The 25583-nt window shown below is 38.8% G+C and overlaps 12 protein-coding genes across 12 annotated transcripts; 6 read left to right on the top strand and 6 right to left on the bottom strand.

Annotated features, from left to right (window-relative positions):
• Nucleotides 1-26: 26 nt before the first annotated feature.
• Nucleotides 27-2256, bottom strand: SPOG_01219 (phosphatidate cytidylyltransferase). The gene is made up of 3 exons (XM_013169491.1): nucleotides 1780-2256; nucleotides 1526-1665; nucleotides 27-1473 (listed from the first exon to the last, which is right to left on the bottom strand). The coding sequence occupies exons 1-3, from the start codon at nucleotides 2115-2117 to the stop codon at nucleotides 632-634; spliced, it is 1320 nt and encodes a 439-aa protein (XP_013024945.1). The 5' UTR covers nucleotides 2118-2256; the 3' UTR covers nucleotides 27-631.
• A 224-nt stretch (nucleotides 2257-2480) lies between these two features.
• Nucleotides 2481-5283, bottom strand: SPOG_01218 (nucleoporin Nup82; the record flags this gene model as incomplete). The annotated part of the gene is made up of 2 exons (XM_013169490.1): nucleotides 2481-5155; nucleotides 5190-5283. 2 exons carry the CDS (start codon nucleotides 5281-5283, stop codon nucleotides 2739-2741), a joined length of 2511 nt encoding a protein of 836 aa, XP_013024944.1. The 3' UTR covers nucleotides 2481-2738.
• A 120-nt stretch (nucleotides 5284-5403) lies between these two features.
• On the top strand, nucleotides 5404-6590 carry SPOG_01217 (nuclear cap-binding complex small subunit). Its single transcript, XM_013169489.1, has 3 exons — nucleotides 5404-5753; nucleotides 5860-6067; nucleotides 6122-6590. Exons 1-3 carry the CDS (start codon nucleotides 5544-5546, stop codon nucleotides 6238-6240), a joined length of 537 nt encoding a protein of 178 aa, XP_013024943.1. The 5' UTR covers nucleotides 5404-5543; the 3' UTR covers nucleotides 6241-6590.
• Nucleotides 5729-8362, bottom strand: SPOG_01216 (NADPH-adrenodoxin reductase Arh1). The gene is made up of 2 exons (XM_013169488.1): nucleotides 7793-8362; nucleotides 5729-7687 (listed from the first exon to the last, which is right to left on the bottom strand). Exons 1-2 carry the CDS (start codon nucleotides 7994-7996, stop codon nucleotides 6485-6487), a joined length of 1407 nt encoding a protein of 468 aa, XP_013024942.1. The 5' UTR covers nucleotides 7997-8362; the 3' UTR covers nucleotides 5729-6484.
• Nucleotides 8363-9186: 824 nt separating this feature from the next.
• SPOG_01215 (CCAAT-binding factor complex subunit Php5) lies at nucleotides 9187-12620 on the top strand. The gene has a single exon (XM_013169487.1). It carries the CDS (start codon nucleotides 10134-10136, stop codon nucleotides 11493-11495), a length of 1362 nt encoding a protein of 453 aa, XP_013024941.1. The 5' UTR covers nucleotides 9187-10133; the 3' UTR covers nucleotides 11496-12620.
• SPOG_01214 (saccharopine dehydrogenase) lies at nucleotides 12559-14221 on the top strand. Its single transcript, XM_013169486.1, has one exon. It carries the CDS (start codon nucleotides 12788-12790, stop codon nucleotides 14138-14140), a length of 1353 nt encoding a protein of 450 aa, XP_013024940.1. The 5' UTR covers nucleotides 12559-12787; the 3' UTR covers nucleotides 14141-14221.
• SPOG_01213 (uncharacterized protein) lies at nucleotides 14165-14876 on the bottom strand. Its single transcript, XM_013169485.1, has 3 exons — nucleotides 14646-14876; nucleotides 14438-14564; nucleotides 14165-14396 (listed from the first exon to the last, which is right to left on the bottom strand). The coding sequence occupies exons 1-3, from the start codon at nucleotides 14727-14729 to the stop codon at nucleotides 14362-14364; spliced, it is 246 nt and encodes an 81-aa protein (XP_013024939.1). The 5' UTR covers nucleotides 14730-14876; the 3' UTR covers nucleotides 14165-14361.
• SPOG_01212 (membrane transporter) lies at nucleotides 14816-18001 on the bottom strand. The gene is made up of 4 exons (XM_013169484.1): nucleotides 17851-18001; nucleotides 17750-17794; nucleotides 17657-17677; nucleotides 14816-17523 (listed from the first exon to the last, which is right to left on the bottom strand). The coding sequence occupies exons 1-4, from the start codon at nucleotides 17865-17867 to the stop codon at nucleotides 15033-15035; spliced, it is 2574 nt and encodes an 857-aa protein (XP_013024938.1). The 5' UTR covers nucleotides 17868-18001; the 3' UTR covers nucleotides 14816-15032.
• Nucleotides 18002-18120: 119 nt separating this feature from the next.
• SPOG_01211 (diphthamide biosynthesis protein Dph1) lies at nucleotides 18121-19856 on the top strand. The gene is made up of 2 exons (XM_013169483.1): nucleotides 18121-18463; nucleotides 18590-19856. The coding sequence occupies exons 1-2, from the start codon at nucleotides 18269-18271 to the stop codon at nucleotides 19694-19696; spliced, it is 1302 nt and encodes a 433-aa protein (XP_013024937.1). The 5' UTR covers nucleotides 18121-18268; the 3' UTR covers nucleotides 19697-19856.
• A 206-nt stretch (nucleotides 19857-20062) lies between these two features.
• SPOG_01210 (uncharacterized protein) lies at nucleotides 20063-22199 on the top strand. The gene has a single exon (XM_013169482.1). It carries the CDS (start codon nucleotides 20475-20477, stop codon nucleotides 22008-22010), a length of 1536 nt encoding a protein of 511 aa, XP_013024936.1. The 5' UTR covers nucleotides 20063-20474; the 3' UTR covers nucleotides 22011-22199.
• SPOG_01209 (dihydroceramide delta-4 desaturase) lies at nucleotides 21989-23712 on the bottom strand. Its single transcript, XM_013169481.1, has 2 exons — nucleotides 23424-23712; nucleotides 21989-23264 (listed from the first exon to the last, which is right to left on the bottom strand). The coding sequence occupies exons 1-2, from the start codon at nucleotides 23580-23582 to the stop codon at nucleotides 22356-22358; spliced, it is 1068 nt and encodes a 355-aa protein (XP_013024935.1). The 5' UTR covers nucleotides 23583-23712; the 3' UTR covers nucleotides 21989-22355.
• Nucleotides 23359-25442, top strand: SPOG_01208 (Sjogren's syndrome/scleroderma autoantigen 1 family protein). Its single transcript, XM_013169480.1, has 2 exons — nucleotides 23359-24817; nucleotides 24896-25442. The coding sequence occupies exons 1-2, from the start codon at nucleotides 24722-24724 to the stop codon at nucleotides 25292-25294; spliced, it is 495 nt and encodes a 164-aa protein (XP_013024934.1). The 5' UTR covers nucleotides 23359-24721; the 3' UTR covers nucleotides 25295-25442.
• The last annotated feature ends 141 nt before the right edge of the window (nucleotides 25443-25583 follow it).

Raw genomic sequence — 25583 nt, 5'->3', positions numbered from 1 at the left:
AAAAAACGAAGCTGTAAAGAAATTACTACACATGTAACAAGTAAGGTTGGATTTTTATTCCTATGAAATTGATAAAAAGAAAGAACGACGGTAGACAGTGAGAATTTGGCATGTACTAAGATTAATTACTGAGCAAGGCTTAATTGTTAAGCATTAAATACTGCGTATATATAGTCAAATTCAAAATGCGCATAAAAATTTATAGATCTTTAACCACGAGGAGTACATAAGTGAACATGAGGACACATGATTAAAAAAGGCAAAGAATGCCGAGAGTGTGGATGAAAGAAACTAAAAGAACGGACAAGAAACATGGATAAGATTATTCTTAAAGTAAAAATAACTCATTTAAGGCTTCCCTCAATAAGTACAGACAAGAGGGATTTGCTAATACCATAATATAGATGACAGTTAGAGACAAGCGAAGAAAACAATTGACAATGAAACGAAAGACAGTGAGACAACGCGCGAAGGGAAAAGATATAAGTCTTTCCGATACATTATGTTATATTCCATCCACAGTTACTTCAGTAAAGGTAGCGTATATGTCTGAAGGTTATATATACACAAAATGAATACGGCATAGAGGAAGAGAGCACGTAAAACGAAAATAGTAATTGCAAGGTTAATTTTAACGACTACCTTTAACGACTCTGTTGCAAATGGCGTCTGCAGTTATTTTTCCCTGGCCAACCAAATAATTTTGAAAATCTTCTAAAAGCTGCAATTGCTGAGGTGTCGTTAAGGTGGATATAGCAGCATCCAAAATATCTGAGGTAGAAGTATTCTTTTCTGCTATAAAAGACTGAAAGTACATGTAAACAAAAACACCATTCAAAAATTGACAGTCGACGCGATCCGTCAAACCACCATGACCAGGAATGGAATCGCCAAAGTCTTTGATTTTAAAAGCTCTTTTCAAACCACTAGCAAAAAATCCACCAAAAGGAGCAACAAGGCTTGAGAAAGTAGCAAACATGGCTAAATGGAAATATATCGGGGCAAAAGTTACAACATCGGGAAGATGCAAGTATTGCACCAAGTATGAAGGTACATTGTACGTATGTGGAAGAAACACAGAGTTAGGAGTGCAAGTTAAGCCAGTAAAAATGGACGTTGAGAGATCTCTGCTAGGGCAAATAAAATATTCGTATCGCATCAGAATAAAGGTAATTAAAGAACCAACAACGACTGTGCACAACCAACCACCGAGAAAACCTTCAATTGTTTTCTTAGGTGAGACTTCGATCAAAGGATGTTTACCAAACATCTTTCCACATAGATAAGCAAAAACATCATTACATACGACATAACAAACAGGCACAAAGAACCAGAAAAGGCCTTCGAAAATATTATTAATGATGAAATGGGCCTGTCCGACAACCAAAAGCAGTGTCATATGTGTCCAACAAAACTGGGAAAATTGAAACTTGTATTTTCCCTTTTGGAGAGAAGCGACGAATAGAACAAACCCTATTTACACCGTTAGTCTCCCAACTTTTTTAAATTACAAAACAAAACCTACCCATAATATACAGCATAAATGAAATAAACCGATGATGTGACACAAATGGTAGCATAAAGGAATCATCGACAAATAAATGGTGGAAATAGGTAAATATACTTTCACCATATGCATAGTATAAAGTCGTCATTAAAAAGTACCTGAAAACAATTAGCCACGAGTTCCTCCTATATAATACAAAATTAGAAGGCTGGAATTATATCCCATCATCGCTTCACCTCTAAAGTGCATTCAAATTTCCGTCCAAATCTTACCAGCTAACAAACTTCGTCCAAGGCAAATCCTTTTCACGACTCGGGACACTTGCGATTGCAATCACTTCTTTATAAACACCAATTTGAATAAGAGTGACCAGTATAACAACCCAAAAGTGACCCATTGCCAACACTGCGAAGAACAGTGCAATCATAATCAGAGTCCAAACCGTACGCGTTATGAAGTTTTGACTAGGCTTTTTAGAATTCAATGATTTTTTTGCTTTTGCGTTTATTCCTTCTTGAGCATGACTCTTTGTTAAAGGTACAAATGTTGAAGATCCATCTTGATTTTCCTTCTCTGCAAGCGACTTTTTCACTAATCTTTTTCGTGCCATTGTTTCTTTATGGTCTAATTCTATATCAGTGAAAATTCGACCAGCCAAACGCGTCTCCAAGCCTTTTCTTTTTTAAGGCGATATTGGCAGAGTATTGAACTTTTACAGACCCCAGAACAATTCAGAAAGCGAAGGTGCGTTGTACCACACAAAGAAATTTTATGTGTAGTGGTGTAGATGCTTAAACTAGATAAAGAAGTATTACGACATAGCAGAAACAAAAAGAATAGCGGATCTTAAAAGAATTTTTTCTTGTGTTTTTGGTTTTGCAAAAGTTATTTCTTTCTAATTTATGCTTCCTTTTTACTTCTGGCTTTCGTTTTGCGATACTTTGTTTAACGATCAATTACTTCACATTCGAAGCACCATGGATTCATACTTTATTATTTCCTTTTTTTGAAAAATACCAAATCTAACAAAATTTAAAACACCCTTTCAGACCAAACACACTTTTTTCCTTCCTTTCCTTTTCTCTTATAATCATTGCAACGATTTAATTCCATTTCCTGCATGACGTCCAGCCAGTGCAATGATGAATGACAAGAGAAGACAAGGTAATAGTAATAGGATCATGGCCAACTGTAATTTTCATAGCACCTCACAAATCAACTTGAATCAGATTTAGATTTTCTTTTGCAGCGAAACAACTTTCGCCTTCATAATGTGAATTGACTTGTTTTGCTGAGCTAACAATTGCTTCAATTGATCGAGAGCAATTGGTTGAGCATCCAAGGAAGGTGAGCGCGCAACTGATTTAGAAAACATTGTTTTTGAAGGTATGTTTCCACGTTGTAGAAGCGGTTTCAAATTTTGCAGCTTTCTTTCAATACCCCTTTCACCTAATACACGCTCACGATAACGCTCTATTTCCTTCATAAACGCTTTCTCTTGATCACTTAAGTCTGGTGAATGAATATTCATATACCGTTGTAATACTACGTCCACACGTCCTTCGCATTCCATAGCATTCTTTTCAAGCTCAGCGAATCGTTCAGCAAGCCAATCTTTCTCTAGCGCAAGTGTTGCTCGTTTCTCAAGCTTCGATATATGATCGTGCTGACGTATAAATTCTTCCTTTTGTAACGTTAGACGATAGTGCAATGCCAAGTTACCTTGGTAAATTAAATCTAAATGTTCACGCATACGGCTTACAACAGTACCAAGAAAACGAAGAGAATACGGTGAAACCGAAAGCTTCCCACCGAGTTCAGGTGGTACAATAAGCCGCTCTGGTGAAGTTTGGATAATGGGATTTGCAAACGGTGATTGCAGAAGGAGCGACTGATACATACCGCTCCGAGATTTGTCATTACCCTTCATGCTAATTTGGGAGGCATCAAACGAGCTTGCCAAGTCTTCATTCTTCAAAACATTGCCTATAGTTGGCACATCCAGGAACTCGGATTCGTCTATTACAGTTACTTGGCGATGTTTGGTCAAGCAAAGAAAAGCGCTTCCCAAGGAAGGGTGCTTTACTTGTAAACAACCGACAACTGGATCTGGCGAGGTGTTTAAAGGGTTCGTGTTTACCCGTTCAACAACCTCGGTAGAATCAGGAATGGATGAAAGGATATCCAGCAATTCTTTTTTCTCTCTAGCATTCTTCAATTCTAATTTGTTTTCATATAGTAAGCGTAAATTTCTAACCCAAGTTTCCACGTTCACTGCATGAGCGCCATTCGCATGATATACTGTGATATTAAAAGGCGAATAATTATCGCGGTGAAGGATAGTATAACTTGTTTTGGTGGAAAGCTGGAGCGTATGAACAGGAGAGAGGACAAGAGGTTTATAGGGTTCGTTATTATGAGAGGGCAAAGTCCATTTACCAAATATTTTTGAAGGAGACAGGAAAAGATCAACTTGACCATAGGAATTTGAAACCACTATCACATCTATAATTGGCGTCCCAAGCGAAACAATATCACAACAGTCATCAGAAAAATCTTCACTGACAAGTGGCTGAATTAAAAAAGGTCCTTGTAATGCTGGCAAGAAGGTAAAGTCATCTGGACGCTGAAGAGCATAAACATTAGAAAAATTAGAAAACTCATAGCTATCTTCTAATGAACATCCACTTGGAAATTGAAGCTCAGAAGAGAGAGCTGCGTCTCCAATAAGCTTCGTAATCCAACGTACATGTTGTCGAGCATTTTCTGATTCAACATGATTCCGATGATATTCAGTGATTTCAGATGACAACTGCTGAAGCATTGCGCGCGAGATGATTGTGTTTGCTGGCATGACAGGACAAAGGGCGTAAATATCTCCACTATTCGTCAAAATGTACACAAGAAAAGCACCCCAACCACGTGACGAATGATTAAATGTAAAAGAAACAGGAATATGTTCTTCCGAATCAACATCAAAAGAATTAAATGGTTTTTCACTGAAAGAAAGAGGAATTATGTAGTCGGGGTTTAAATAACCATTCTCAAGTTCATACAAAGTCAAATGTGTTTCATTCAATACAACCAAAGATCGACCCGATCTTCCTAAAGGGTGGAATCTGACGCAAATTATTGGGGAATCCAAGTTGATGATCCCAGCATAATAAATAGGTGTTTCTGACGAGTTAATCATTTGTCCTTGCAGACCTCCAAAGCTAAAAGTGCTAGCACCACCAAAAATTCCAGAAGCATTACTAGGTGGACGACTAAAAGAAGAAGAAGCCTTCGATTCGGCCTTTGAGCGCAATCCCAATACTACGATTTTGGACTTTCCAATAACAGCTAAAAACCGTCCATTAGGGCTGATGACCAGCTGATATATTGTAAAGTTTAATTCAGGATGTGTTAATTTGGTAAAAGAAGTCGCTTCAGATCCTCCTTTGTTCTGTTTTACCAGATCACAGTCTATTAGTCGTACTTCATGACCCACTGCGACGTACAACTTTGTGTCAAAGGCACACACTTGCTTCGGCAACGGTTCCCAATCATCTGCAGCTACATGAATGCTTTTAAAAGCTGGATGTTTCTCCAAAAGATCTGTCCATGAAAGATGCTGAGACATGTTCGGTGTCCAGTTTCTGCTTTGACCTGCTTTTGACAAATCTCAAATATCATAGCATACTGCGTTTCGTTACGTGATTACGGAACCATAACACAGTACCGAAAACAGTAAACATAGAAACAAAAATTTGAAGAAAAACGCAATGTTTCGACATATTTAATGAATATAAGGTCAAGAGGGGAACGGCTTAACTCGAATATGTGTTGGGATTTTTTGATGGGTTCACCCCTACTATGGGAACAATGTCTACCCACTTTACCAGATTTTCACAACATGCTGTATTATTATTCTTTTAGTTAAACTTACATTTCATTTAAAAGATCGAAATCAAACAGCATAGTGCCTTCGTTGGTGGGTTTCCCAAAAAGCATATAGCTGCCCTCAGAAAGCACCTACATCAAGGCATTCGGTGAGATGGCATCTATCGCGCATTTAGACGCTCTTTCGCCATATCTTTTACGCCGTTTAAGAAATAATACTCCTGCATTAGAGACAGTCAAAAAGAGCTGCTGTGTTTACGTTGGAAATTTATCATTTTATACTACAGAAGAACAAATCTACACACTTTTCTCAAAATGTGGTGAAGTTCGACGAATTGTCATGGGTGTAGATCGTTTTGCAAAGGTAAGTACACTATACGAATAAAGATACATGACTGTAAGGGGGGCACTGGAAAGCTATCTACTGTTCTTCACTGGAAATCACATTAAACTAATATGATCTACTATAGACCCCTTGTGGCTTTTGTTTTGTTGAATATTATAAAAATGAGGATGCCCTTGATTGTTTGAAATATATTTCTGGTACATCCTTGGATGAGCGTATTATTCGGGCAGACTTGGATCCTGGTTACGAAGAAGGACGACAATACGGGCGTGGTGCTTCTGGTGGACAAGTGCGCGATGAAATGCGAGAAGAATACGACCCCGGTCGTGGTGGTATGTTATTCTCCTTTTTGCTCAAGGCGACGTATTAACTCATATGTTTTTTAGGGTACGGAAAGCTACGCCAGACTTCTGGTAATCGGACACTAGCTAATTACTCATCCATTTCTTCTGCTCCAATGGGATCCTCTTTGGAACTACAAAGCAATCCCAGATATCACCGGTAACGAGGGATGGTTCCATGGAATATTACTAAGGCTTATTACTTTTCCAATTCATGGAAAAATATGAATTTTTTGCGTTTATCCATAAACCTAGAAAATTTATAATGATAAAGTGCAACGTTATGAATGGCCAAACGTCAAGAGAAGTAAAATGGGAAGAGGAGAGGAAAGAGGAAAAGTAAATTATGCGTTCATTTCATTTCACCTAATACATTATAAGACCAAGATTAGCTATAGAAAGAGTTCGTTATTTGTGTAAAACACGTAGAATATCCTCCCATGTTCTAAACTTCTCACCTACAGACTCGTGTCGCAAACCATTTTCAATTTCATGCTTTTTTATAACTTCCCAATCTTCCCATGAAACCACAGGTGTATTTACGGTGTGTCGAACACCATCCCAACCGGCTCTTGTGCCTATTAAGAAAGGCTCTTGAGCAAGCCAGTCTTTGTACAGTTTATCAGCAGTAGCAAATGAATCCATCATCGTCGAAGAAATAACACCAACCGGACCATTTTTCACCCAACCACTGGCATACATGCCAGGGCCGATGTGTCCCTCATTGTTGAGTATAACACCTCGAGTCATATCAAAAGGAACTCCAAGTTCTTGCATTCCGGGAAGGGGAACACTCTTGTATCCAATACTTCGAATAACAGCTTGAGCAGGAATTTCGACAAAATCACTTGGAGAAGTGGATTCGTTGCGGACGGTTTCGGTCTTTTGGAATCTAACTTTATCAACCTGGCCATTCCGACCAAGGATTTCGATAGGAGTAAGTCCAAATTCAAGTCCCCAAAATTTAGAAGGCTTTTGCTGAGTAGACGTAGTTGAGTTTCTTTGCTGAGCGGCTTGGATGTTGGATTGTATAAGCTTTATCAGACGTTTACGAGCACGGTCAAAAGTGCCAAGGGCCTGTTCTGAAAGAAAGGAGAGTGATGAGGTATATTCTGGTGCTAAAAACATAGCAGAAGAAAGAGAGAACAGCTCTCGAAGCTCCTTTATAGTGAAAGAGACAGAAGTCAGATCTCTCCGACCAACGATGTGCAACCGCTGAAGGGCACTTTGGAAAAGCTGCTGTAAAAAGAGGGGATTAATGTCAGTAGGAGAAAGCTGCTCGGGCCTGCTAAGCATAATTCTGGCGATATCGAGAGAAACGTTACCCTGACCGATTATGACAAGGTCTTTGAGATGAGGAAGAGAAATTCCAATATCTTGATGCTGAGGATCGCAATTGTACCAACCAACTACTTGGCGAGCACTGTAGACGCCGCGTAAGTGTTCACCGGGAATGTTGAGGATCTTGTCGGATGATGCGCCATAAGCGTACACAAGAGCATCGTAATGCCGAGAGAGAGTGGAAAGAGGAAGATCTTTGCCAACACGAATATTTCCTAGAAACCGAAATTGACTGGAATTTGCAATCTCACTAAACTTGTGGTCCACTTGCTAGATGAAAAGAGTTAGTATGAAGAAGAAGGAAAGAGGAATGATGTGAATTTCTAAAATTGAAGGAAAAAGAATCATTTAAAAAAGAAAAGCGAAACATCATACCTTGACTTCAGGATGGTCTGGAGCAACGCCATACCGGACCAAACCAAACGGGACAGGATTTGCCTCGTACATGTCAACCTTGATGGAAGGGTCATTTCGAAAGAGCCGATGAGCTGTGTAAAAAGCTGCCGGACCAGAGCCTATAATGCCCACGACAGGGCCTGAAGACCGAGTGGAGTACCGACGAACCAAGGGTAACCACATCTTGGAAATGGGGGAGCGGAAAGAACAAACAAAAGGGAAAAGAGGGTAGCAATGCTGTATCAGTGAACAACGGCAAAAGGAGTAGTAAGGAATTAACACACGAAAATCGGATCAGATGAAACACAGGTCAATACTTTGACAACAATTGTAATAAAAGTAATTACCAATGAACCAAGAAGCTAAGATAAGAAAGACAAAAATCGACAAGACAAATCCAATCGTGAATATTTCTACTCCAATTCAAGGGAATTTTATCGTCGCAAAAAGAAAAAGAAACGAAGTTATTAAAGCAGGATGGAAGCCAACGTAATAGTAGAGGAAGCTTTTGTTAAAAAATAGGCTACAAATCAAGAATGTTACTACTAGTCTGTTGCTCTTTTGCTATCCAAGTCATAGAGTCAGTTCCTAGGAACCTCTTTGTAACGTTAAGACTGTGCTTGGATGAGTAAACTGAAAAGTGCGTTTCCTACATACTGGTATTCATATAGCGAGGTAGAAAGCCATGATAGAATGTGAAACTACAAATTTCGTTTTTATGGCAGGGAAAGCGAAACCAATTCCATATTCTTTTCAAAAGCTATAGATAAAATACCTTTGAAGAAAAATCCTGTTTGCAAAGTCTTGACGGACTACTCCTTTCTCGACGGATTCCTCTTTCCTATTTGTTTACTAAAGAACCACGCCAACAAAAGTACACAGAAAGCCGCAACTTTGGTTTCCTATGGAAGTCTAATAGCCAGGTTGAAAAAGTACTTCATTTTTCTAGTCTATACTTTTAACATGTTTGCGATGAAAGCACCATTGGCGATAGAACCTCTGTATAAAAGTAGGATTCTCTAATTCACCAAGGAAGGAAACTAGTCCCCTTGTATTTTAGCAGTGTTCTACCACACATACAATGGAAGAGAAAAGCAAAATGAAAATTGAAAACGAAGATCATTTGTGATTCAAAGTGCAAAAGGCTTTATTTATTTTTTTCTTTGCCTTTCTTTGCCCTTACAATTTCGTTTTATTGAATTTTGTTTTTGATCTCTCTCTCTCTCTCTCTCAACCTCTGTATAGTAAACTTATATCTGATCCTTCTCTTTCCCCATAATACGATTAATCATACTATACTATCAACGTTGCTAAAATCACACAGGCTTCCTCCACACCTACTACGTTCGACTACCAAGGCAGCCAACCACCTTCTCTTAGCCACTAATATAAGCATCTTAACGAAAATCGTTAAATAGAGTCAGACGGAAAAAATCAAGTATTTTGGAAGTCTCTAAGAACATAAATTTCGATTGATTTGATTTTTCAAGGTTGTTTGACTGGTAAAGGTACGTATTCTAGGAAAACGTTTGGATTCGTGAATGTTTGATTCTTGAGCGAAACGACTCCTCCAAACAAGCGTTTTTTCAATACCTTGTTTCCTGTGAAACCTTCCGTTTTACTTCTTTCGAATCGTATCCACTTTGTGCGTGGAAAAAAAGCGAGCCAACCGGCTCCCCGTTTGAACCGTTCCTTCAAGTCGAGAAGTCTCTGGCCTTCATTACTCTTGTGTGTGTCTGGACGCTTCCTTTTGTGAATAACACTTGCTTTTTTTCTATCCTATCTTAAAAGATCAGAATTACTTGATTCCAAACAAGTTGTTTTGGTTTGCTACTCCCATCCATCTTTGTATTGCAGTCAGCGTCTTTTTTATATACGATTATTCGCTCAGTAAGGACGTTTCGAGCCTTTCATATCCTAGGGAAACTATTATTGAGTTGTACGCTTGACTGTCTATTTAGATTTGGAAATTTTACAAAAAAGTTGATTATTAAGCGTCCTGTGTATATTTGTTTCTTTGTTTATTTTTTTCTTTTTTTCCGTTTGGTTGATCTTCAAAAATTCAATCCTTTTTTCGCGTTCGTACACAGGTTTCCTTCTGTGATTGTCTCTACGATTTGTTTCTTGGTTTTTATTGTATTTTATTTTTCTTTTTTTTTTTTTTCTGATTGCGGTTTTCCTTGAAAAACCCCCTTCATATCTGTTAGAATTGATTTCGGCAATTAGTTGAATCATTTACTATTCCCCCTCCCCTTTATTTTTCGTTTGTGTGTTCTTGGTTTTACATCCTTTGTGCTTTTGACTGATAGTTCTATCTGTCATGAATTCGATTCCAGACTCTTACTCATTAAAACAAGATTTTCCCGACAATTTGGGTGATTTTGTCGACCCTTCTTCTCATCCTCAACTGCGAATGAATTATAATCACCCCTCAGCAGCGACTTCTGTGCCTTCGGTCCCTGCTGCCCCTTCTGCTCCTACTGGTTCTGCTCCAGATGTTGATCCATCCACTGTAAATCCATATATTCAAAGTACGTCTTTGGATATTTCAAGCCCATTCGACAACGTCACCCAGGGGCTAACGGGTGGTGATGCAGAAGCTCTTGCCGAGTATTGGCAAAAAACCATTGATACCTTGGAAAACAACGACCAGGCCATCAAAACATTGCATCTTCCGTTAGCTCGTATCAAGAAGGTAATGAAAACGGATGAAGAGGTACGTAACAAAATGATTTCCGCCGAAGCTCCTTTCCTCTTTGCCAAGGGAAGCGAAATTTTCGTTACTGAACTCACAATGCGTGCTTGGTTGCATGCAAAGAAGAATCAGCGACGAACTCTTCAGCGCTCTGATATTGCTAACGCCATCTCTAAATCCGAGATGTATGACTTTTTAATAGACATTATTTCTAAAGATAACTTATCCCCCGCTCCTTCTATGTCTCAACCTCATGTTATCAATCAGTCTGCCGCAATGCCTCCTGCGCCTGCTCCTGCTCCTGTACCTGGAATCCCCTCTTATCCCGGACAACCAGGAATGCCTGCCCATTCCATGGGTTACCCTATGGGATCTGGAGGCGTTCAGCATGCATATCCTTCTCAAATAGCTGCTGCTAACCAGCGAGCCATGCAGTATGGATCTCATCCTGCCTCTGGATATCTACCTATCCAAGAAATGGAACAATCTCTCATGTTCAAACAGCCAGGTATGGGTCCTGATTATCAGCAAATGCAAATGCCCGATGCCTCTATGAATATGGCCTCTGTGAATGCTCCTCGTCCTGTCATGGTTGCTCCTTACATGGCCGAACACTTGTATCGATACCCTCCGACTCATTTAGAATCCGGCACATCTGCTTTCCGGTTCCCTTCGGGTATGAGGTATCAGCAAATGGGACCTCCCTTACAAAGTATGCAAAGAGAGAATATGGGACCTCCTCATCTACATGAACATCCTGTCTATGCACACCCTTCTCATCAGTCTTCTCCGCCACAACAATATGAATCACAACCACCACAACAACCACCACAGCAACACCAGCAGCCCCAACAAAGGTTCTATCCTCAACCGAATCCTATGTTTTATCAACCACATCAACCTCAAGGCCTTCATAACTCTAATGCTGTGCCGTCTTATCCAACACAGCCGCATCCCATGTCACGCTATTCACAACAAAACCAGTAATTACTTTTCTACAAAAAATGCCTTATAAATTTTTTTATTTAATGATTTGGGATTCTTTTAGTTGTTTTTCTTTCCTTCCTTAACAAACATATTAATTTGCTATCTGAAAACCTTTCAAAAGTTTGTTTTCGACTTCTTTTTTTTTTTTTTCTCATATCTTATAATAATCCTAGTCCGGAGTCTGTTCTGTACATAAAGTAGATGATTCTTTATTAGGGAGATATGGAAAATTCTACGACACTTTTAATTATTATCTTTTTGTCTATTTTGGCGCGATCTATCATTCTTTGAACCCATTTCCGTATAGACTGAAACCTCAAATTAACTGATCAATCATTAATTTATCCTGTTTCTTTATGTTATTACGTTTCTTGTTACTGTTTTTACGCTTATAACCGTTAATCCGCCGTCCATGCTTTCATTTTGCGTCGCTTGTAAAGACCTCCTTCATCTAAGCACCAGTTTCGCATACAGAAAATACACTAGTCATTTACAGGGTTTCAAACACTAATATACCGCGCAAACTTCAAAATTTGTTATTAGTTTTCTCTTAACGTCTAATTTACATATAGGCCCCCAAGCAAAGAAATTCACAAAAGAATCTCTGTACCTTGCCTGAAAGGCCACCAACCATGGCCACTGACCTCAGAGGTAAGAGAGACCAGCGGTGCATGGCAGATTGTTATACTCCTGCACCAGAACTACACAGTTGATTAAGTAGCAACAGGTAGGCAGAAAGAGGAGATTGGTTTTGCTGAAATCTGCGAACTGTCTTCAGTTATTCAAAGTAACAGCAAATTGCACCTAGAAGATTTATAAACAGTATTGTAACAGGCACAATATCTTTCGGTTTCTTCTATCATTCTAACAATGACAAAAAAAGGGGCTTCTGTTTAAGAACCCGCAAGCTGCAACATTACTGCTGCTTTTGAAAACTCTCTTTGCATCTAACAACAATCTGTTACCATCCGAAAACTACCTATATGAAGAATACAAAGTTACTACAGCTTGTTCTATTCTTATATACTTTTTTTTTACGAGCCGTGACTGTTTTTCTTTATTATGGATCTCTTACAAATACAATCAGAAAGATCTTGATTGTGGATAATCGAAGAATAGACTAAATATCTAAAATTGGCTTTCTTTTTACTATCCCAGAACAATTTCTTTTCTGTATAATCCATATAGAGAAAAAATTGAATTCTTCGTAATTCATCAATTTGTCAATTTGTCAATTGAATAAATCAAACGTTAATTTACTTTTTTAGTCTTAAAACAGCGAGAAATTCAAAATGCCATCTATATTGCTCCTTGGTTCTGGTTTCGTTGCATTGCCAACATTGGAATACTTGGCTCGTCGCAAGGAAAATACTATAACTGTTGCATGCAGAACCCAATCTAAGGCTGAATCATTGATTAAGGGTGTCCCTAACTCAAAAGCTATTTCTTTAGACGTTGGTAACGAGACTGCACTCGAAAAGGCTGTTTCTGAGCACGATCTCACTATTAGCTTGATCCCCTACACTTACCATGCTGCTGTTATGAAAGCTGCTGTCAAGCATGGCAAACATGTTTGCACAACCAGCTATGTCAATCCCTACATGGCTGAATTAGAAGAATCAGCTAAGAAGGCTGGCTCCATTTGCATGAACGAAATTGGTGTTGATCCTGGCGTTGATCATTTGTATGCCATTAAAACAATTGAAGAAGTCCATAACGAAGGTGGCAAGATCAAATCTTTCTTGTCTTACTGCGGTGGCCTTCCTGCCCCTGAAGACTCTAATAATCCATTAGGCTACAAGTTCTCCTGGTCTTCTCGCGGTGTCTTGTTGGCTCTTCGTAACTCTGCCAAGTTCTATGAAGGCGGCAAGATTGTAGAAATTGAGGGTAAGGATTTGATGGAAACTGCCAAGCCCTACTTCATCTACCCCGGCTATGCTTTTGTTTGCTATCCTAATCGTGATTCTACAGTTTTTAAAGAGCGCTACCAGATTCCCGAAGCCGAAACCATTATCCGTGGTACCTTGCGTTACCAAGGCTTCCCTGAATTCATTCATTGCTTGGTTGACTTGGGCTTTTTAGATGACACTGCCCGTGATTACCTGGATCCTAAGGGTACCGCTTTACCTTGGAAAGAAGTCACCGCTCGTGTTTTGAACGCTTCTTCCTCTTCCCAAGCCGATTTGGTCAAAGCTATTTCCTCTATTCACCAATTCAAGGATTTGGATGACAAGAAGCGTATCATTAATGGTCTTAAATGGCTCGGTATGTTTTCCGAAAAGCCTGTCACTCCTCGTGGAAATCCTTTGGATACCTTGTGCGCTACTTTGGAGGAACTTATGCAGTACGAAGAGGGTGAACGTGACATGCTTATTTTGCAACATAAGTTTGAAGTTGAAACCAAGGAAGGTAAGCAACAAACTCGTACTTGTACTCTTCTTGATTATGGCGTTCCTGGGGGCTACACTTCTATGGCGAAGCTTGTCGGTATTCCTTGTGGTGTCGCTTCTCAACAAATCCTTGACGGTGTCATTATTACCCCTGGTGTCTTGGCTCCTAATGACATGAAACTTTGTAGTCCTTTGATTGATGAACTTGCCAAGGAAGGCATTGTTGTTCACGAGGAAGTCATCGATCAAGACTAAATGAGCTTTTGGTTTGTTTAATGTGCCATTACCTCTTGCTTTATCTTTTATAGTTTCGACTTTGTTAAATAATATTGCCCATATCATTTTAATTGAATAGCTAATTTAAACGTACTGACGACGTTAATATTTAAACGACTACTAAAAGCTGTGACAAAGATGCACACACGCATTCAGTCAGACTTTTCATTATTTTGTACCTGTAAAAAGAGACTATGTCATTATTTCAGGCTGGCTGCTAATGCTTCCAGCTCAGCTAAATATTGTTAATTATAAATATGTTTTGTATATACGTACCTTTTTTTTCGGCTTCTTCCTCATTAGAATTTAGTTTCCACCAGGCAAGATCAAGTCCGTAATATGTAGCCAGGGCGTATAACATAACTTTTCCCAATGGCCTTGCATAGTTCTTATAAAACATAACCTAAAACATTGTTAATTTCAGCACCTACTCAAATGCATTCCCTTGAATTCACTCTACGAAATGAACCATAGAAATACATACATGTGGAGAAGGCTGTTGATTTTGACTGTACAGTCGTCTCTGAGGCAGAAAAGGCCTCTGATATCCTCCTTTAAAGAACGCCATTCCTGTTAATTAATTGCTTTGTCCAAGGTTTCTTATGTGTTCACTTGGAGAAACGTTGGTACCTAAAGAGGTTAAATACTGTTAGTAATCAGTCAAACTGGGTAATTGAATCTCGACTCTCTAAAGTTATAATTTATTAATATTTTGGATTACTAAATTCGCTGTTGAAGAAAACAATAGAATACGACAATAATGAGCGATTTCAAAAGATGCAAATATTCTATTAACTTCATAATATCTGCTCCAAATATGTATTTCTAACTCAAAAAGTAATTAGAATAAAACTATAAACTTAAGGCTGATCTAAAATCCCAAGATACGCATAATAGGAGTTCCAACTATAAGCAAAGCAACAAACGATATAAGAGTAGCTGGTATTCCGGCCTTTAAAAAATCGGAAACCTTTAGATAGCGTTTTCCCATTTCATTTTCCATCATGATAGCAGTCATATTTGGGAACCCACTAGTCGGTAAAGCCATTGCAATACTGCACATTAGGCCGCAAGCCATCACAAAGATACGAGGATGCGGGTCAGTTAACCGACTGCCGACTTCATGGATGACCGGTAGAACAATCATAGCAGCTACCATATGTGAGACGAAGGTAGCTACAACCAGAGTCAATAATGAAAAGACTAACAATACTCTGAACGTGTCTAAGGACGACACAGCATTTCCAATATTAATAGCAATCAACTCTAAAAGTCCCGACGATGAAACAGCTTTGCCCAAAGCAACACCTCCCATTGCTAATATGATAACGGTCCATAAAAAGTTATTAAAATCCTCTTTCGTCAAGAGACCGGTACCAAAGAAGATAATAATGGGTATAAGAGCAATCACACCCATATCCCCGAAGATTTCATCGTACCTTCGCTCAAGACACCAAAGTATGATCGTCGATATAGTTACAAAGGAGATGAACCACTGTGTTTTGGTAAACTTGTCTCTGCTTGGGCGAATCTTGGCCAGGACAACACGCTCTGATGAGGAAGACAGAAACAATAATAAAAACCAAACGCCGAAGATACTAACTGTGCAAACTGGTATTGAAATCGCAAACCATTCACCCCATCCAGGTGAAGGATCCATGTTTTGTAAAGCAATGATGTTCTGCGGAGAGGCAATAGGAGAAGCCATACCACCAATATTGGAGGCGAGGGAAATGCCGATAAGTAATATCTTCGCAAAATCAGACTCAGCTGGTAAATTCCTTAGAAGAGGCTGTATAATGGAAAAACAGAGAATGGGGGCTGCAACATTGCTAATCCACATGCTAGCAAACATAGCAACAACCATATTCATCAGCAACACATTTCTTGGTTTCTGGCCAGCATGGGCAAGAATAGAAGTGGCCAGTCGTTTTGCGATTTGGTACTTACTTAGCGCTCCAGCAATTGTAAAACCTCCTAAGAGTAATACAATCGTTGGATTCCACATAGAACCGAAAATGACCTTTGTTGATTCCTTCCCTGGTAAAGAGGATCCATCATCAGCACGTAAAATCCTTAAAAAAGAAGTAAGGAAAGGGACAAGGAAAGAGGTAACGAAAAGAGGAATAGCCTCTGTGGCCCACAGAAGGGAAACCAGCACAAGAAGTGCCATACAATTATTTTGTTCTCTATTATCAATTATCGGAAAATTCAAAATAGCAATAAATAACATAATTATAACAGCGAGAGTGAGAAATGTAGTGTTCAAAAAAAACCTTCGTAATTTAATATCTCCGAATCTAGTATGGATGACTATGTATTTGGAAGCATAAGCATCCTTGTCGCTGACGACAGCGACTACCGATTGAAGACCAGAAATGCGTGCAGCCTCGGTTCTACGCTCTATTGCAATCATTTCCCGCCAAATAGTGTTTCGTTCCCAAGCAACATATTCACGAAGATGACCTCGAAGGCGTCGAATAGCGACAAATGTATCACCTTGACAGCATAACTTGGCGTACCATTCAGCCACTTTATTTAAACGCTTTGTCAACGAGTCACGAATTTCAGAGCGGAAAGGGTATGCTTCGTTTACATAACGCATATAAGGCTCACGCATGCTGCTTCCTAGAGTCTTGTCATACTTTTTGAGAATCTTTGAGAATCCCGTCCAGTTGAGCTGTACATAGGACATGAGATCGTGAATGGAGATGTATAACTGTGTGATTTTCCGTTTCAAAGAAACAAAGTTCTCATAAGCCATAATATCAGATGGATATCTTTCCACAAGTAAATGGTGATGGTTGTCTGTATCTTCCTCCTCTTCATCATCATCATCGTCGTCATCGTCCTCTTCATTTTGGGGAGCCCCAATAGAGACATCCTTCTGAGAAGCTGAATCTGAATGTTCAGACTTAAATATAGCAGTAGATTCAGCTCGCGATATAGTCGGATTACTGAGGTTTCCTTCGCTGTCGGCCGCATCGTTCATATATACGTGGTGATCAGAGGCGGTAGAAGTTGGTAAATCTTGACCGTTGGTAGAGTAGTGATAGTTCAATTGATTCTTATTACCTTTCTTGAACTGCGCACTATCACGAAGACCATCTCCATTGCCGCCTTGCTTTCCAAGGTCATACTCCAGTACATAGTTTTCATACTCAGAACCCAGCTTCTTAAATGTTTCTTCAATTTCTCGTTCTTTTGGGCTATAGAAGCTTACTATTCCATCAAGATCTTTGTTGAGACTCAAACGAAATCGTTCGTCCGCAGATAATTGATGTTGATGGTCCAAGAGTCCCGTTTCCTCATCCACCCTTTGGGATGGAAGACTCACTTGCTCACGTTCAAGAGCATAAATCCTTTCCACAAAGTTAGCTTACTACACATACACACACTCTTGTCTGTCGGCACAGTACAGAATTGAACTTGTCGATTGGAGTGTCTCAACACAAACTCCAGTACTCTAAATTCAAATCCATCTTCGTTACATACAGTTTCTTTAGATTAGAGTAACTATTTCCTCATAGCTGCATTAGCAAATTTGTCGCGAATTCGACTTTTCCTACTCCAATATTCAAAACATACGCTATATAGCTTTCCGACCATTCCGGAACGGCGTTGAATTGAAGACTACACACACACACACATTAGCAATTGTCAACTAATTTCGCTTTTGGCTTCTATACCTGTGACTAAACTTCATTGAAAGACAGTGCCTTGCATTCCAAACACGGGAAAAGAAAGTTAATTGAAATGCTTAGAGAAGATGTAACATAAATTCCAATTTCAATGGTAATTTAAAGGATTTTTCCTGAATGCGCTTGTTTATGGTCAAAATGTAACATTTGGCTCTTCCTCTATGGATGACAGGATTGTCATATAGTGCACTCGTATGCAATACGTAATTCTGCAAGAGTAGCAACCATGGTCTTTATTTATGAACTTGGCAAAAACAAGTCATTGTTGGATTGAATTGTATTGTATTGAGGAGAGTTAAGAAACCAAGGAAAAAGATACTCGTTTATAAGAAACTTGATTAGTTAAAAGGAATTCTCCTTTTTGTAGGGAGGAAATATTTGAAGAACGACCGGAATAGGAAACGCAATGACCGAAGTGAAAAAAGCCCCAAGAAAGCGGTTCGTTGGAAAGAATTCTAGAAAAGACGGTCCTTCTAGCTCTTCTAAGGATGTAGAGGACACAGCTGTGGTCAATGCACGCGTTAAGTCTTCAGGACGGATGGCAACGCGGATTCCAGAGGAAATCCTGAACGATAAAGGCATCAATGAAGCAGTGAAATTGGTATGTTGGTATTCCTATTCCATAATTTTAAGCAATTGACAATTCGTTGGTTGATCAGAAACTTATAGAAAAAGGACTAGCAATTTTGAAAAAAACTGACATTGACATAAACTAACGAATTTGTAGCTTCCTCAGAATTACAACTTTGAGGTTCATAAAACCATATGGCATATCCGTATGCGAAAAGCGAAACGCGTTGCTTTGCAACTTCCAGAAGGATTACTGATGTTTGGCTGCATCTTGTCTGATATATTTGAACAGTTTTGCCAAGTAGAAACGATTGTCATGGGAGACGTGACTTATGGCGCCTGCTGTATTGACGACTTTACCGCTAGAGCCTTGGGATGTGATTTTTTGGTTCATTATGGCCACTCTTGTCTTGTTCCTGTTGACCAAACACCCATCAAGGTGCTGTACGTGTTTGTCGACATTAAAATTGACCTAGGTCACATCATTGCGTCTTTGAAGCAAAATCTCCCTGCTAAATCAAGATTAGCTCTTGTTGGTACAATTCAATTTGTTGGTTCCTTAAATACGATTCGAGAACAGCTAGAGAAAGTAGAGGAAGATGGTAAGGGAGGCTTTTATTCAGTCATTCCCCAAGCCAAGCCTTTGTCTCCTGGTGAAGCTCTTGGATGTACTTCTCCATACATTGATAGAAGTTTAGTTGATGCGGTTGTTTACATTGGTGATGGTCGATTCCACTTGGAGTCTGTCATGATTGCCAACCCTGGACTCCCGGCGTATCGCTACGATCCATACTCGCATACCTTAACAATTGAGTCTTACGCCCACGAAGAGATGAAAGAAATCCGACATTCGGCGATTGGGAAAGCCAGAAATGCAAAGAAGGTTGGTTTGATTCAGGGCACCCTTGGCAGGCAAGGATCACCAAAAGTATTAGAAAACTTGAAAAAAACCTTGCGCAAGAGTAACAAGGATTTTGTTACTGTATTAATGTCAGAGATTTTTCCAAATCGTTTAGCCCAGTTTACGGATGTGGATGCTTGGATTCAAGTCGCTTGCCCGCGATTGTCCATCGATTGGGGTTATGCTTTCCCAGCACCCCTTTTGACTCCCTACGAAGCTTCCGTTGCTTTTCAAGCTGCACCATGGCTTGAAGTTTATCCTATGGACTTTTACGCGACGAATTCATTAGGCAACTGGACTCCTAACAACCCTGAAAACCGGCCGTTGCCTACAAGAAGAAAACCAGAGCGAACTTCTGCATAAAAAAAATTTTAAATTTTAAAAAAAACATCAACTCGACATGGATGAATTTCGATCCTTCAAGAGTAGTTCAGATTTTAAAAAAACCGGGATGAAGTTGTTGTTTGAATGAAAATTACAGGATATATAGGTTATGGTTAATTATTAATAAATTTTTGGGATGTTTATTTTTACTAATTGGATAATTCTTTACTGGCTACTCAGCTAAAGAGTCGCTCAGAAATGAATGGTTAGAACTCTCAGAGTAGCTAAATTGAAAGTCTTATTTTGTAACTTATTACTACTCAATTAGTGTCCCGAGTAATGGAATATTTCATTTCCACAAATTCTCAAAGTTCTGGCCTTGCAGGGCATATCACTTATATTTCACCAAGTTCACTTCCTTCATTTGAATAGCTGCAACAAACCAAAACTTGCTTGAATTCTTTGTTTGTTTGTTTATATTTTCATAAAGTAGGTATTTATTGAAGAAAACAAGAGCTGAACTGCTTCAAGCATTGCTTTATTCAGCGTTTTGAACTTTCAATTCTGGCAACGAAATTGAAAAATTTATAACTTGCTATCGGCTAAATAAGATCCAATATAAACGACTTTATTAGCATTTTATATAGAGGAGAAACGTTATTTGCTGAAGGCTTCCATTCTTCAAAAATTATTGTTTACCTCATTCTCGTTCGTATAAACGGTCATATCAGTCATTCCTATTGAAAATATTACGAACAACGATCATTATTCTTAAATTCTCAGGAACTCTTCCTATTTATAAAACAAGTAAAAAATCATGGAAGGGATGCATATGAATTCCACCGGGGACATCCCTATCGAATATGACTTTGAAAACTATGCTAATCATATGAACAAATATCTTTGGGCACATATAATCTGTATGATAATAGCTTATGTCTTTATTCTGCCAACCGGAATCGTTTTGGCCATGGCAAAAAGTAAGGCCCATATTCCGGTTCAAGTGACCTATGTCTTATTAACCCTCGTTGGATACATTTTTGCTCATCTTTCTCACCATCATGCCTCTCATACTGATTATTACAAGGGAAATATTCATCGTCCTGTAGGAAGGGTATTTATGTGGATGACATTTCTAATCGCGGTCTTTGGAATTGTTACGGCTTTTCTCAAACGTAAGCTTCTGAAGGGTTATGTTCCCAAAGAACCAGTTAATTCATCACCAGTTGATGGGGGGAGAACATTGCATTCAATGAAAAACAGTATGAGTTATGATGCTCCTCTTCTAGAAAATGAAGATACTCAAGAAGATCTGGAGACGCTTGACGAAGGTACCAGCCGTAGGAATAAAAACCAGACCTTTCTTTTTACCAATATGAAAAATTTAATTGGTGGAAAAGGAAAGGGTGTTTTCTTAACAGTATTAAGTTATACCCACAAGACTTTAGGTCATTTATGGTTGTACATGGGCTTTTTCGAAGTTTGTACTGGAATTGTTTTACTTGCCGGAATCTTCAAGGGAAGTCATGTTTTCAACGGCCTTGCCCACTGGATTAAGGGTGGCCTTTTCCTTTGGTACGGGATTCTTTCTTTCGGGGAATATCTTGGTGCTTTTGCTGAGTATGGCTGGGCGTGGAACCTTCGTCCAAAAATAAGCCAAAGTGGACTTGCAAGATTCATACCAAGTAAGGAAATGGTTGAATCTTCCATTCTGTTTACTTATGGGATCAGCAACGTATGGTTGGAGCATCTTGGTAACACTGACGGAATATGGAATCATCACGATATGCAGCATGTCTCTATTGCTTTTATGCTTTGGTGGGCAGGATTATGTGGTATGCTAGTTGAATCGAAGGTTGTTCGCAGATTTTTGAACACTAGCTTGTCCTACGCATTACACCAATCTCCTCATGAAGAAGGAAGCCCTGCTTCTGATGAGAGTTCCTCTGTCTCGTTGAATCTTTTTCCTGCGATAACGGTGTTTTTCACTGGCGTCATGATGTCCTCTCACGAACAGAAAAGTCAAATTTCAACAGTTATTCACGTTCTTTGGGGCCGATTGCTTTCAGCCGCAGCTGTTTCTCGTGCGTGCACATATATTCTACTATATGTGAAACGACCAAGTTCACCATGGCCAACTCGTCCTCCAACAGAGATTGTTACAAGTTTTTGCTTAATCTGCGGAGGAATCATGTTTATGGCATCTTCTTACGATGTTGTAAATAAAATCCGGGTGAACGACTTGTCTGCTATGCTGCTCATGAATATGTGTGTTGCTTTAACTTGTATCATAATGGGTCTTGAATTATTCTACTTAGGATTAAAAGGATACGCTCATGCAAAACAAAATTAATTTAATATATAACATAATGAAAAAGGGGAGTCATAAAGCACCCTTTGCTGTCCTATATAGACTTTATTCATTTGCGGAAACATGTTCTGCAGTGAATCTTACAAGTACAAAGAAAGATATTAATATGAATTGAGAACCAACCAACTAATTTTAGATAATAATGAAAAAAAACTCTAGAAGAACAAAACCATTTCTATTTTTTCCTTCATTCTTTGTTCAAAAGAATAATCACAATCATCAGATATTTTTAAATTGATAGTTTTCATTTTCCATAAAAAAAACACAAAAAAACAAAACAAAAACAAAACAATTAGATAAAGACGCCCAGATCAAAATTATAAAGGATTAATTAGATAATTCGGATTTTTGCTTACGCTTTACTCGGCACCACATACCGACATTCGAATCAGTGATAAACTGGTAAATGATACCACTCCAACTTTTGCATTCCGGTATATTATTATAAAACTCTGGAGCCAATTCACGCACTTTGGCTATACGGGTCCAAGGAACGTAAGGAAAGTCATGGTGCTCGATGTGATAGCCAGCATTATAAACAAGGATATTAAGTGGACCATAGTAGCTGAATGTTTCCAAAGGAGTATCCTTACCTGGGCCTTCCTGAATAAGACGAGTATGGTTTACATTGTAGTGTTCACTAAGGAAATGGCCTGCAGTGGGATGCAAGCTACCAGCCATGAACGAGCTTAAAAAAAAGTAGGCCATGGATCTCCATCCTAGATATTTTATGACCAAGAAATCAAAAGAAAGCTGGACGAGAATGTTCCAAAAATGCAAAGTTGTGAGAGGGAGTTGGCGGACAAACATTGGACGAAATGCATAAAAAAAGAGTTGGAAAGTACAAAAAAATGCTTTTCCAAGAACATTGTCGAATAAGATGAGTTCCAGAGTAGTCGGCAAATCTGTGTCCATGCCCTCGACGCCTTGATACCTGTGATGCTCAATATGGTAAGGACGGAAACTAGCAGAGAATGGAGCACCTACAGGAAGATTTGCAACAAGAGAAAACATGCGGTTATGCATAGCGCGCTTAAATGCAAGATTGTGAGTAAGTTCATGGACGGCTAAAAAAATGTTCTGATTGCAAAATGCACCAATAAAGTACGCAGTGAAAAAGAACTTCCAATTCCAAGGGTTTGTATTTGCCAACAAAGTAGCGCAAGTCAACTGAATAAAAACGACAGAGAGAACTACCCATTTCGTTTTTGGCTCATATCCGTTTAAAGCAGCAACCTATATTGGGTTAGTAACTTTTCAAAAAAAAAGCATTGACAAGAGCAACAAAACAAGTGAGAAGAACAACAACGTCAAGAATGACAGAACGTCCCATAACTAAGGGCTCTTTTTCTGCTAGCTCCTAAAGCAAGTGACGTGATTTATTCAAATTCATACCTCTGGATGAGCCTTGAGAATGGCAGCTCGCCGACTTTTGTGTGGTTCCTCCGTGTATGTCCAGTAAATTTTATGATCTTTAGATGCATTCTTGCTAACACCTTCTTTGTGGCGATTCGGAGGGACCATTCCATTCATGCCTGAGAGTTTCTCAGTCATTCCGCGGTTTTAAAAAAAGACAGACGAAAAAGGATAGAAATACAAAAATTCACCAAATATGTTTTAAAAGAGAAGAAACGATTCTACTTCTTTTACATTCAATTGGCTTCCTTAGGGAAAATGGTTAACGTCAAGTACGTACAGTGGCCCTTGTAGTGGGTAAAGATGGAATATATACGGAAGGATAGCATGATGAAATCCAAAGTAGAAGAGAAATAGAGCGGCAGTTTCCAGCTTTTCTTCACGTTTCTTTTCTTTTTTTTTTCAGAAATTCTCCGTATTGTAAAAGGCGTGGAAATAGGAACAAATAGCAGGAATGGAATTGGTTGAACGATCCATAGCTACACAAGCGGGGTGGTAGGAACTTCCCAAGAAAGGATAAAATAAAATAAAATAGAAAAAATTCAGTAAAATAGATTCGGAAGGACTCCTGTTACTGCGAAATCTGAAGTCAGTGAACTCGGTTTCGAAAATCCTCAAAAAAGCAAAGAAGGCTCGATAGGATATCTAAGAGTTGAAATGGAAGAGTTTGAATTCTTATGCTTGTGATTTCGTTCTCATATCGCTCTGCATGGACCCATATCGACTTGAGCAAGCAAGCAAAAACGCACACGTTCATTGTGAGTCAGTTTTCAGGAAAAGAGTAAATTATGTTAATGTTTCGCCTGATGCATGATGCTTATGATTCATCCTACCTTCTTTTGTTCCAACATGAACTGCGATGGTCAATGCAAAAGCCGTCGAACACATTCTATGACGGTCCCTTCTTTCCAACTGAAATCGCATTTCTTTTTCTTTTTCTTAACAATTTTATAAGAAAATAAAACATCGTGTTCAGTTCCTTTCGATTGCAGTATCTATACATTCACTAAGATCTTTCTTGCTAGGCTGCTTTGCTTTGTGAATTTGTCTTTTAACAATACCGATTTTTTCCAAAGAAGGCTCTTAATTGATCCTGTTTTATTTCTTCATTTTCATAAAGTATCTTATAGCATTCCTATTTCCTTTTTTTTTTTGGACTTGCCTCAAGGAAAGCATTGAAAAAAATAAAACTCCTTTGTTTTGTTGCTGCGCTCGCTTTTACCGTTTTCTTTGTGCAAAATTTTGAATATAGAATAAATCTTCTTTAAATTAGAAAAATGAGCGTGATTAACGATGATGTTTCGAAAAAATTAGGAACTTACATGTTGCAAGGATACACGCTTCTCGATGCTGTCTGTCCTCAATGTGAAAAGGTTTGTTGACTTTCTAAAGGAAAAATTACTTTTTTTTTGTTAATTTAAGACTTGATTTCCCTTTGCTAACTGCAATAGGTTCCCATGATGAGGTTGCGAGACCAACCCATGTTTTGTGTAGCTTGCATTGAAAAACCAAAATTAGAACAATCAAAGAAAGAGCTACCAAAAGCTGAAGTGTCGACCAGTTTATCCTCTTCCCCCTCTCTTCCAGAAGCCTTTAGTCAGAAAGGCGACGCTGTACGACAACAACCTCCTTCTTCTCAGACAAAGTCTGAACCGCACAAAACCAGCAGGAATAGATCATCTCAGCAGGAGCAGGAATCTGTCTATGTGAAGCTTATCGATGAGTTAGAAGCCCAGTTGGAAGATTTCCTCCCGATTCCTCACAGTGAATGCCGCGAGGCTGCTTTTCAACGAATCGAACGGATTCTACGGCTCATCGAACTCGCAAAGGATTTGAAAGGAAAAAATTAAACCAAAAATGTGATAATGGTTCAGTAATGTTCAAATTTCCTTATCATTTTCTCACCAAAACTATTTGTCTTAGTGAGATTTGCAGACACTTAGTTTTAGAGTTTCAGTAATATTCTAAATAAAAAAAAACATTTAAACCAAGAAATGCAACCATAGGCATACTGTTTTCTACCCTTTTGTACTCGTTTTCTTTTTTGTAATTCTACCTATCCTTTTTGTTTATTAACGCATTGTTCGTAAATATATTGCGTACTCCACCGTACCATTGCTATGTGGGGATATTAGTAGC

This window comes from Schizosaccharomyces cryophilus (assembly GCF_000004155.1).
Source record: "Schizosaccharomyces cryophilus OY26 unplaced genomic scaffold supercont4.6, whole genome shotgun sequence".
NCBI lineage: Eukaryota > Fungi > Ascomycota > Schizosaccharomycetes > Schizosaccharomycetales > Schizosaccharomycetaceae > Schizosaccharomyces > Schizosaccharomyces cryophilus.
This window is presented reverse-complemented; position numbering and strand designations above follow the sequence as displayed.

Bases quoted from the DNA above. Each gene is read 5' to 3' on its own strand.
- SPOG_01219 (XM_013169491.1), bottom strand. From the start codon at position 2,117: ATGGCACGAAAAAGATTAGTGAAAAAGTCGCTTGCAGAGAAGGAAAAT. The intron at 1,666-1,779 runs GTAAGATTTGGA...AATTGTTTTCAG, and splicing joins TGGACGAAGTTTGTTAGCTG to GTACTTTTTAATGACGACTT. The intron at 1,474-1,525 runs GTAGGTTTTGTT...CGGTGTAAATAG, and splicing joins ATTTATGCTGTATATTATGG to GGTTTGTTCTATTCGTCGCT.
- SPOG_01217 (XM_013169489.1), top strand. From the start codon at position 5,544: ATGGCATCTATCGCGCATTTAGACGCTCTTTCGCCATATCTTTTACGC. The intron at 5,754-5,859 runs GTAAGTACACTA...GATCTACTATAG, and splicing joins GTGTAGATCGTTTTGCAAAG to ACCCCTTGTGGCTTTTGTTT. The intron at 6,068-6,121 runs GTATGTTATTCT...TATGTTTTTTAG, and splicing joins ATACGACCCCGGTCGTGGTG to GGTACGGAAAGCTACGCCAG.
- SPOG_01216 (XM_013169488.1), bottom strand. From the start codon at position 7,996: ATGTGGTTACCCTTGGTTCGTCGGTACTCCACTCGGTCTTCAGGCCCT. The intron at 7,688-7,792 runs GTATGATGTTTC...CTTTTCATCTAG, and splicing joins CAGACCATCCTGAAGTCAAG to CAAGTGGACCACAAGTTTAG.
- SPOG_01215 (XM_013169487.1), top strand. From the start codon at position 10,134: ATGAATTCGATTCCAGACTCTTACTCATTAAAACAAGATTTTCCCGAC.
- SPOG_01214 (XM_013169486.1), top strand. From the start codon at position 12,788: ATGCCATCTATATTGCTCCTTGGTTCTGGTTTCGTTGCATTGCCAACA.
- SPOG_01213 (XM_013169485.1), bottom strand. From the start codon at position 14,729: ATGGCGTTCTTTAAAGGAGGATATCAGAGGCCTTTTCTGCCTCAGAGA. The intron at 14,565-14,645 runs GTATGTATTTCT...ACAATGTTTTAG, and splicing joins ATCAACAGCCTTCTCCACAT to GTTATGTTTTATAAGAACTA. The intron at 14,397-14,437 runs GTACGTATATAC...AACAATATTTAG, and splicing joins GGAAGAAGCCGAAAAAAAAG to CTGAGCTGGAAGCATTAGCA.
- SPOG_01212 (XM_013169484.1), bottom strand. The intron at 17,678-17,749 runs GTATGTTTTGAA...ATGAGGAAATAG, and splicing joins TGGTCGGAAAGCTATATAGC to TTACTCTAATCTAAAGAAAC. The intron at 17,524-17,656 runs GTATGTAACGAA...CTTTGTGGAAAG, and splicing joins TACTCTAATCTAAAGAAACT to GATTTATGCTCTTGAACGTG.
- SPOG_01211 (XM_013169483.1), top strand. From the start codon at position 18,269: ATGACCGAAGTGAAAAAAGCCCCAAGAAAGCGGTTCGTTGGAAAGAAT. The intron at 18,464-18,589 runs GTATGTTGGTAT...ACGAATTTGTAG, and splicing joins TCAATGAAGCAGTGAAATTG to CTTCCTCAGAATTACAACTT.
- SPOG_01210 (XM_013169482.1), top strand. From the start codon at position 20,475: ATGGAAGGGATGCATATGAATTCCACCGGGGACATCCCTATCGAATAT.
- SPOG_01209 (XM_013169481.1), bottom strand. From the start codon at position 23,582: ATGACTGAGAAACTCTCAGGCATGAATGGAATGGTCCCTCCGAATCGC. The intron at 23,265-23,423 runs GTATGAATTTGA...AACCCAATATAG, and splicing joins TTCTCAAGGCTCATCCAGAG to GTTGCTGCTTTAAACGGATA.
- SPOG_01208 (XM_013169480.1), top strand. From the start codon at position 24,722: ATGAGCGTGATTAACGATGATGTTTCGAAAAAATTAGGAACTTACATG. The intron at 24,818-24,895 runs GTTTGTTGACTT...TAACTGCAATAG, and splicing joins TCTGTCCTCAATGTGAAAAG to GTTCCCATGATGAGGTTGCG.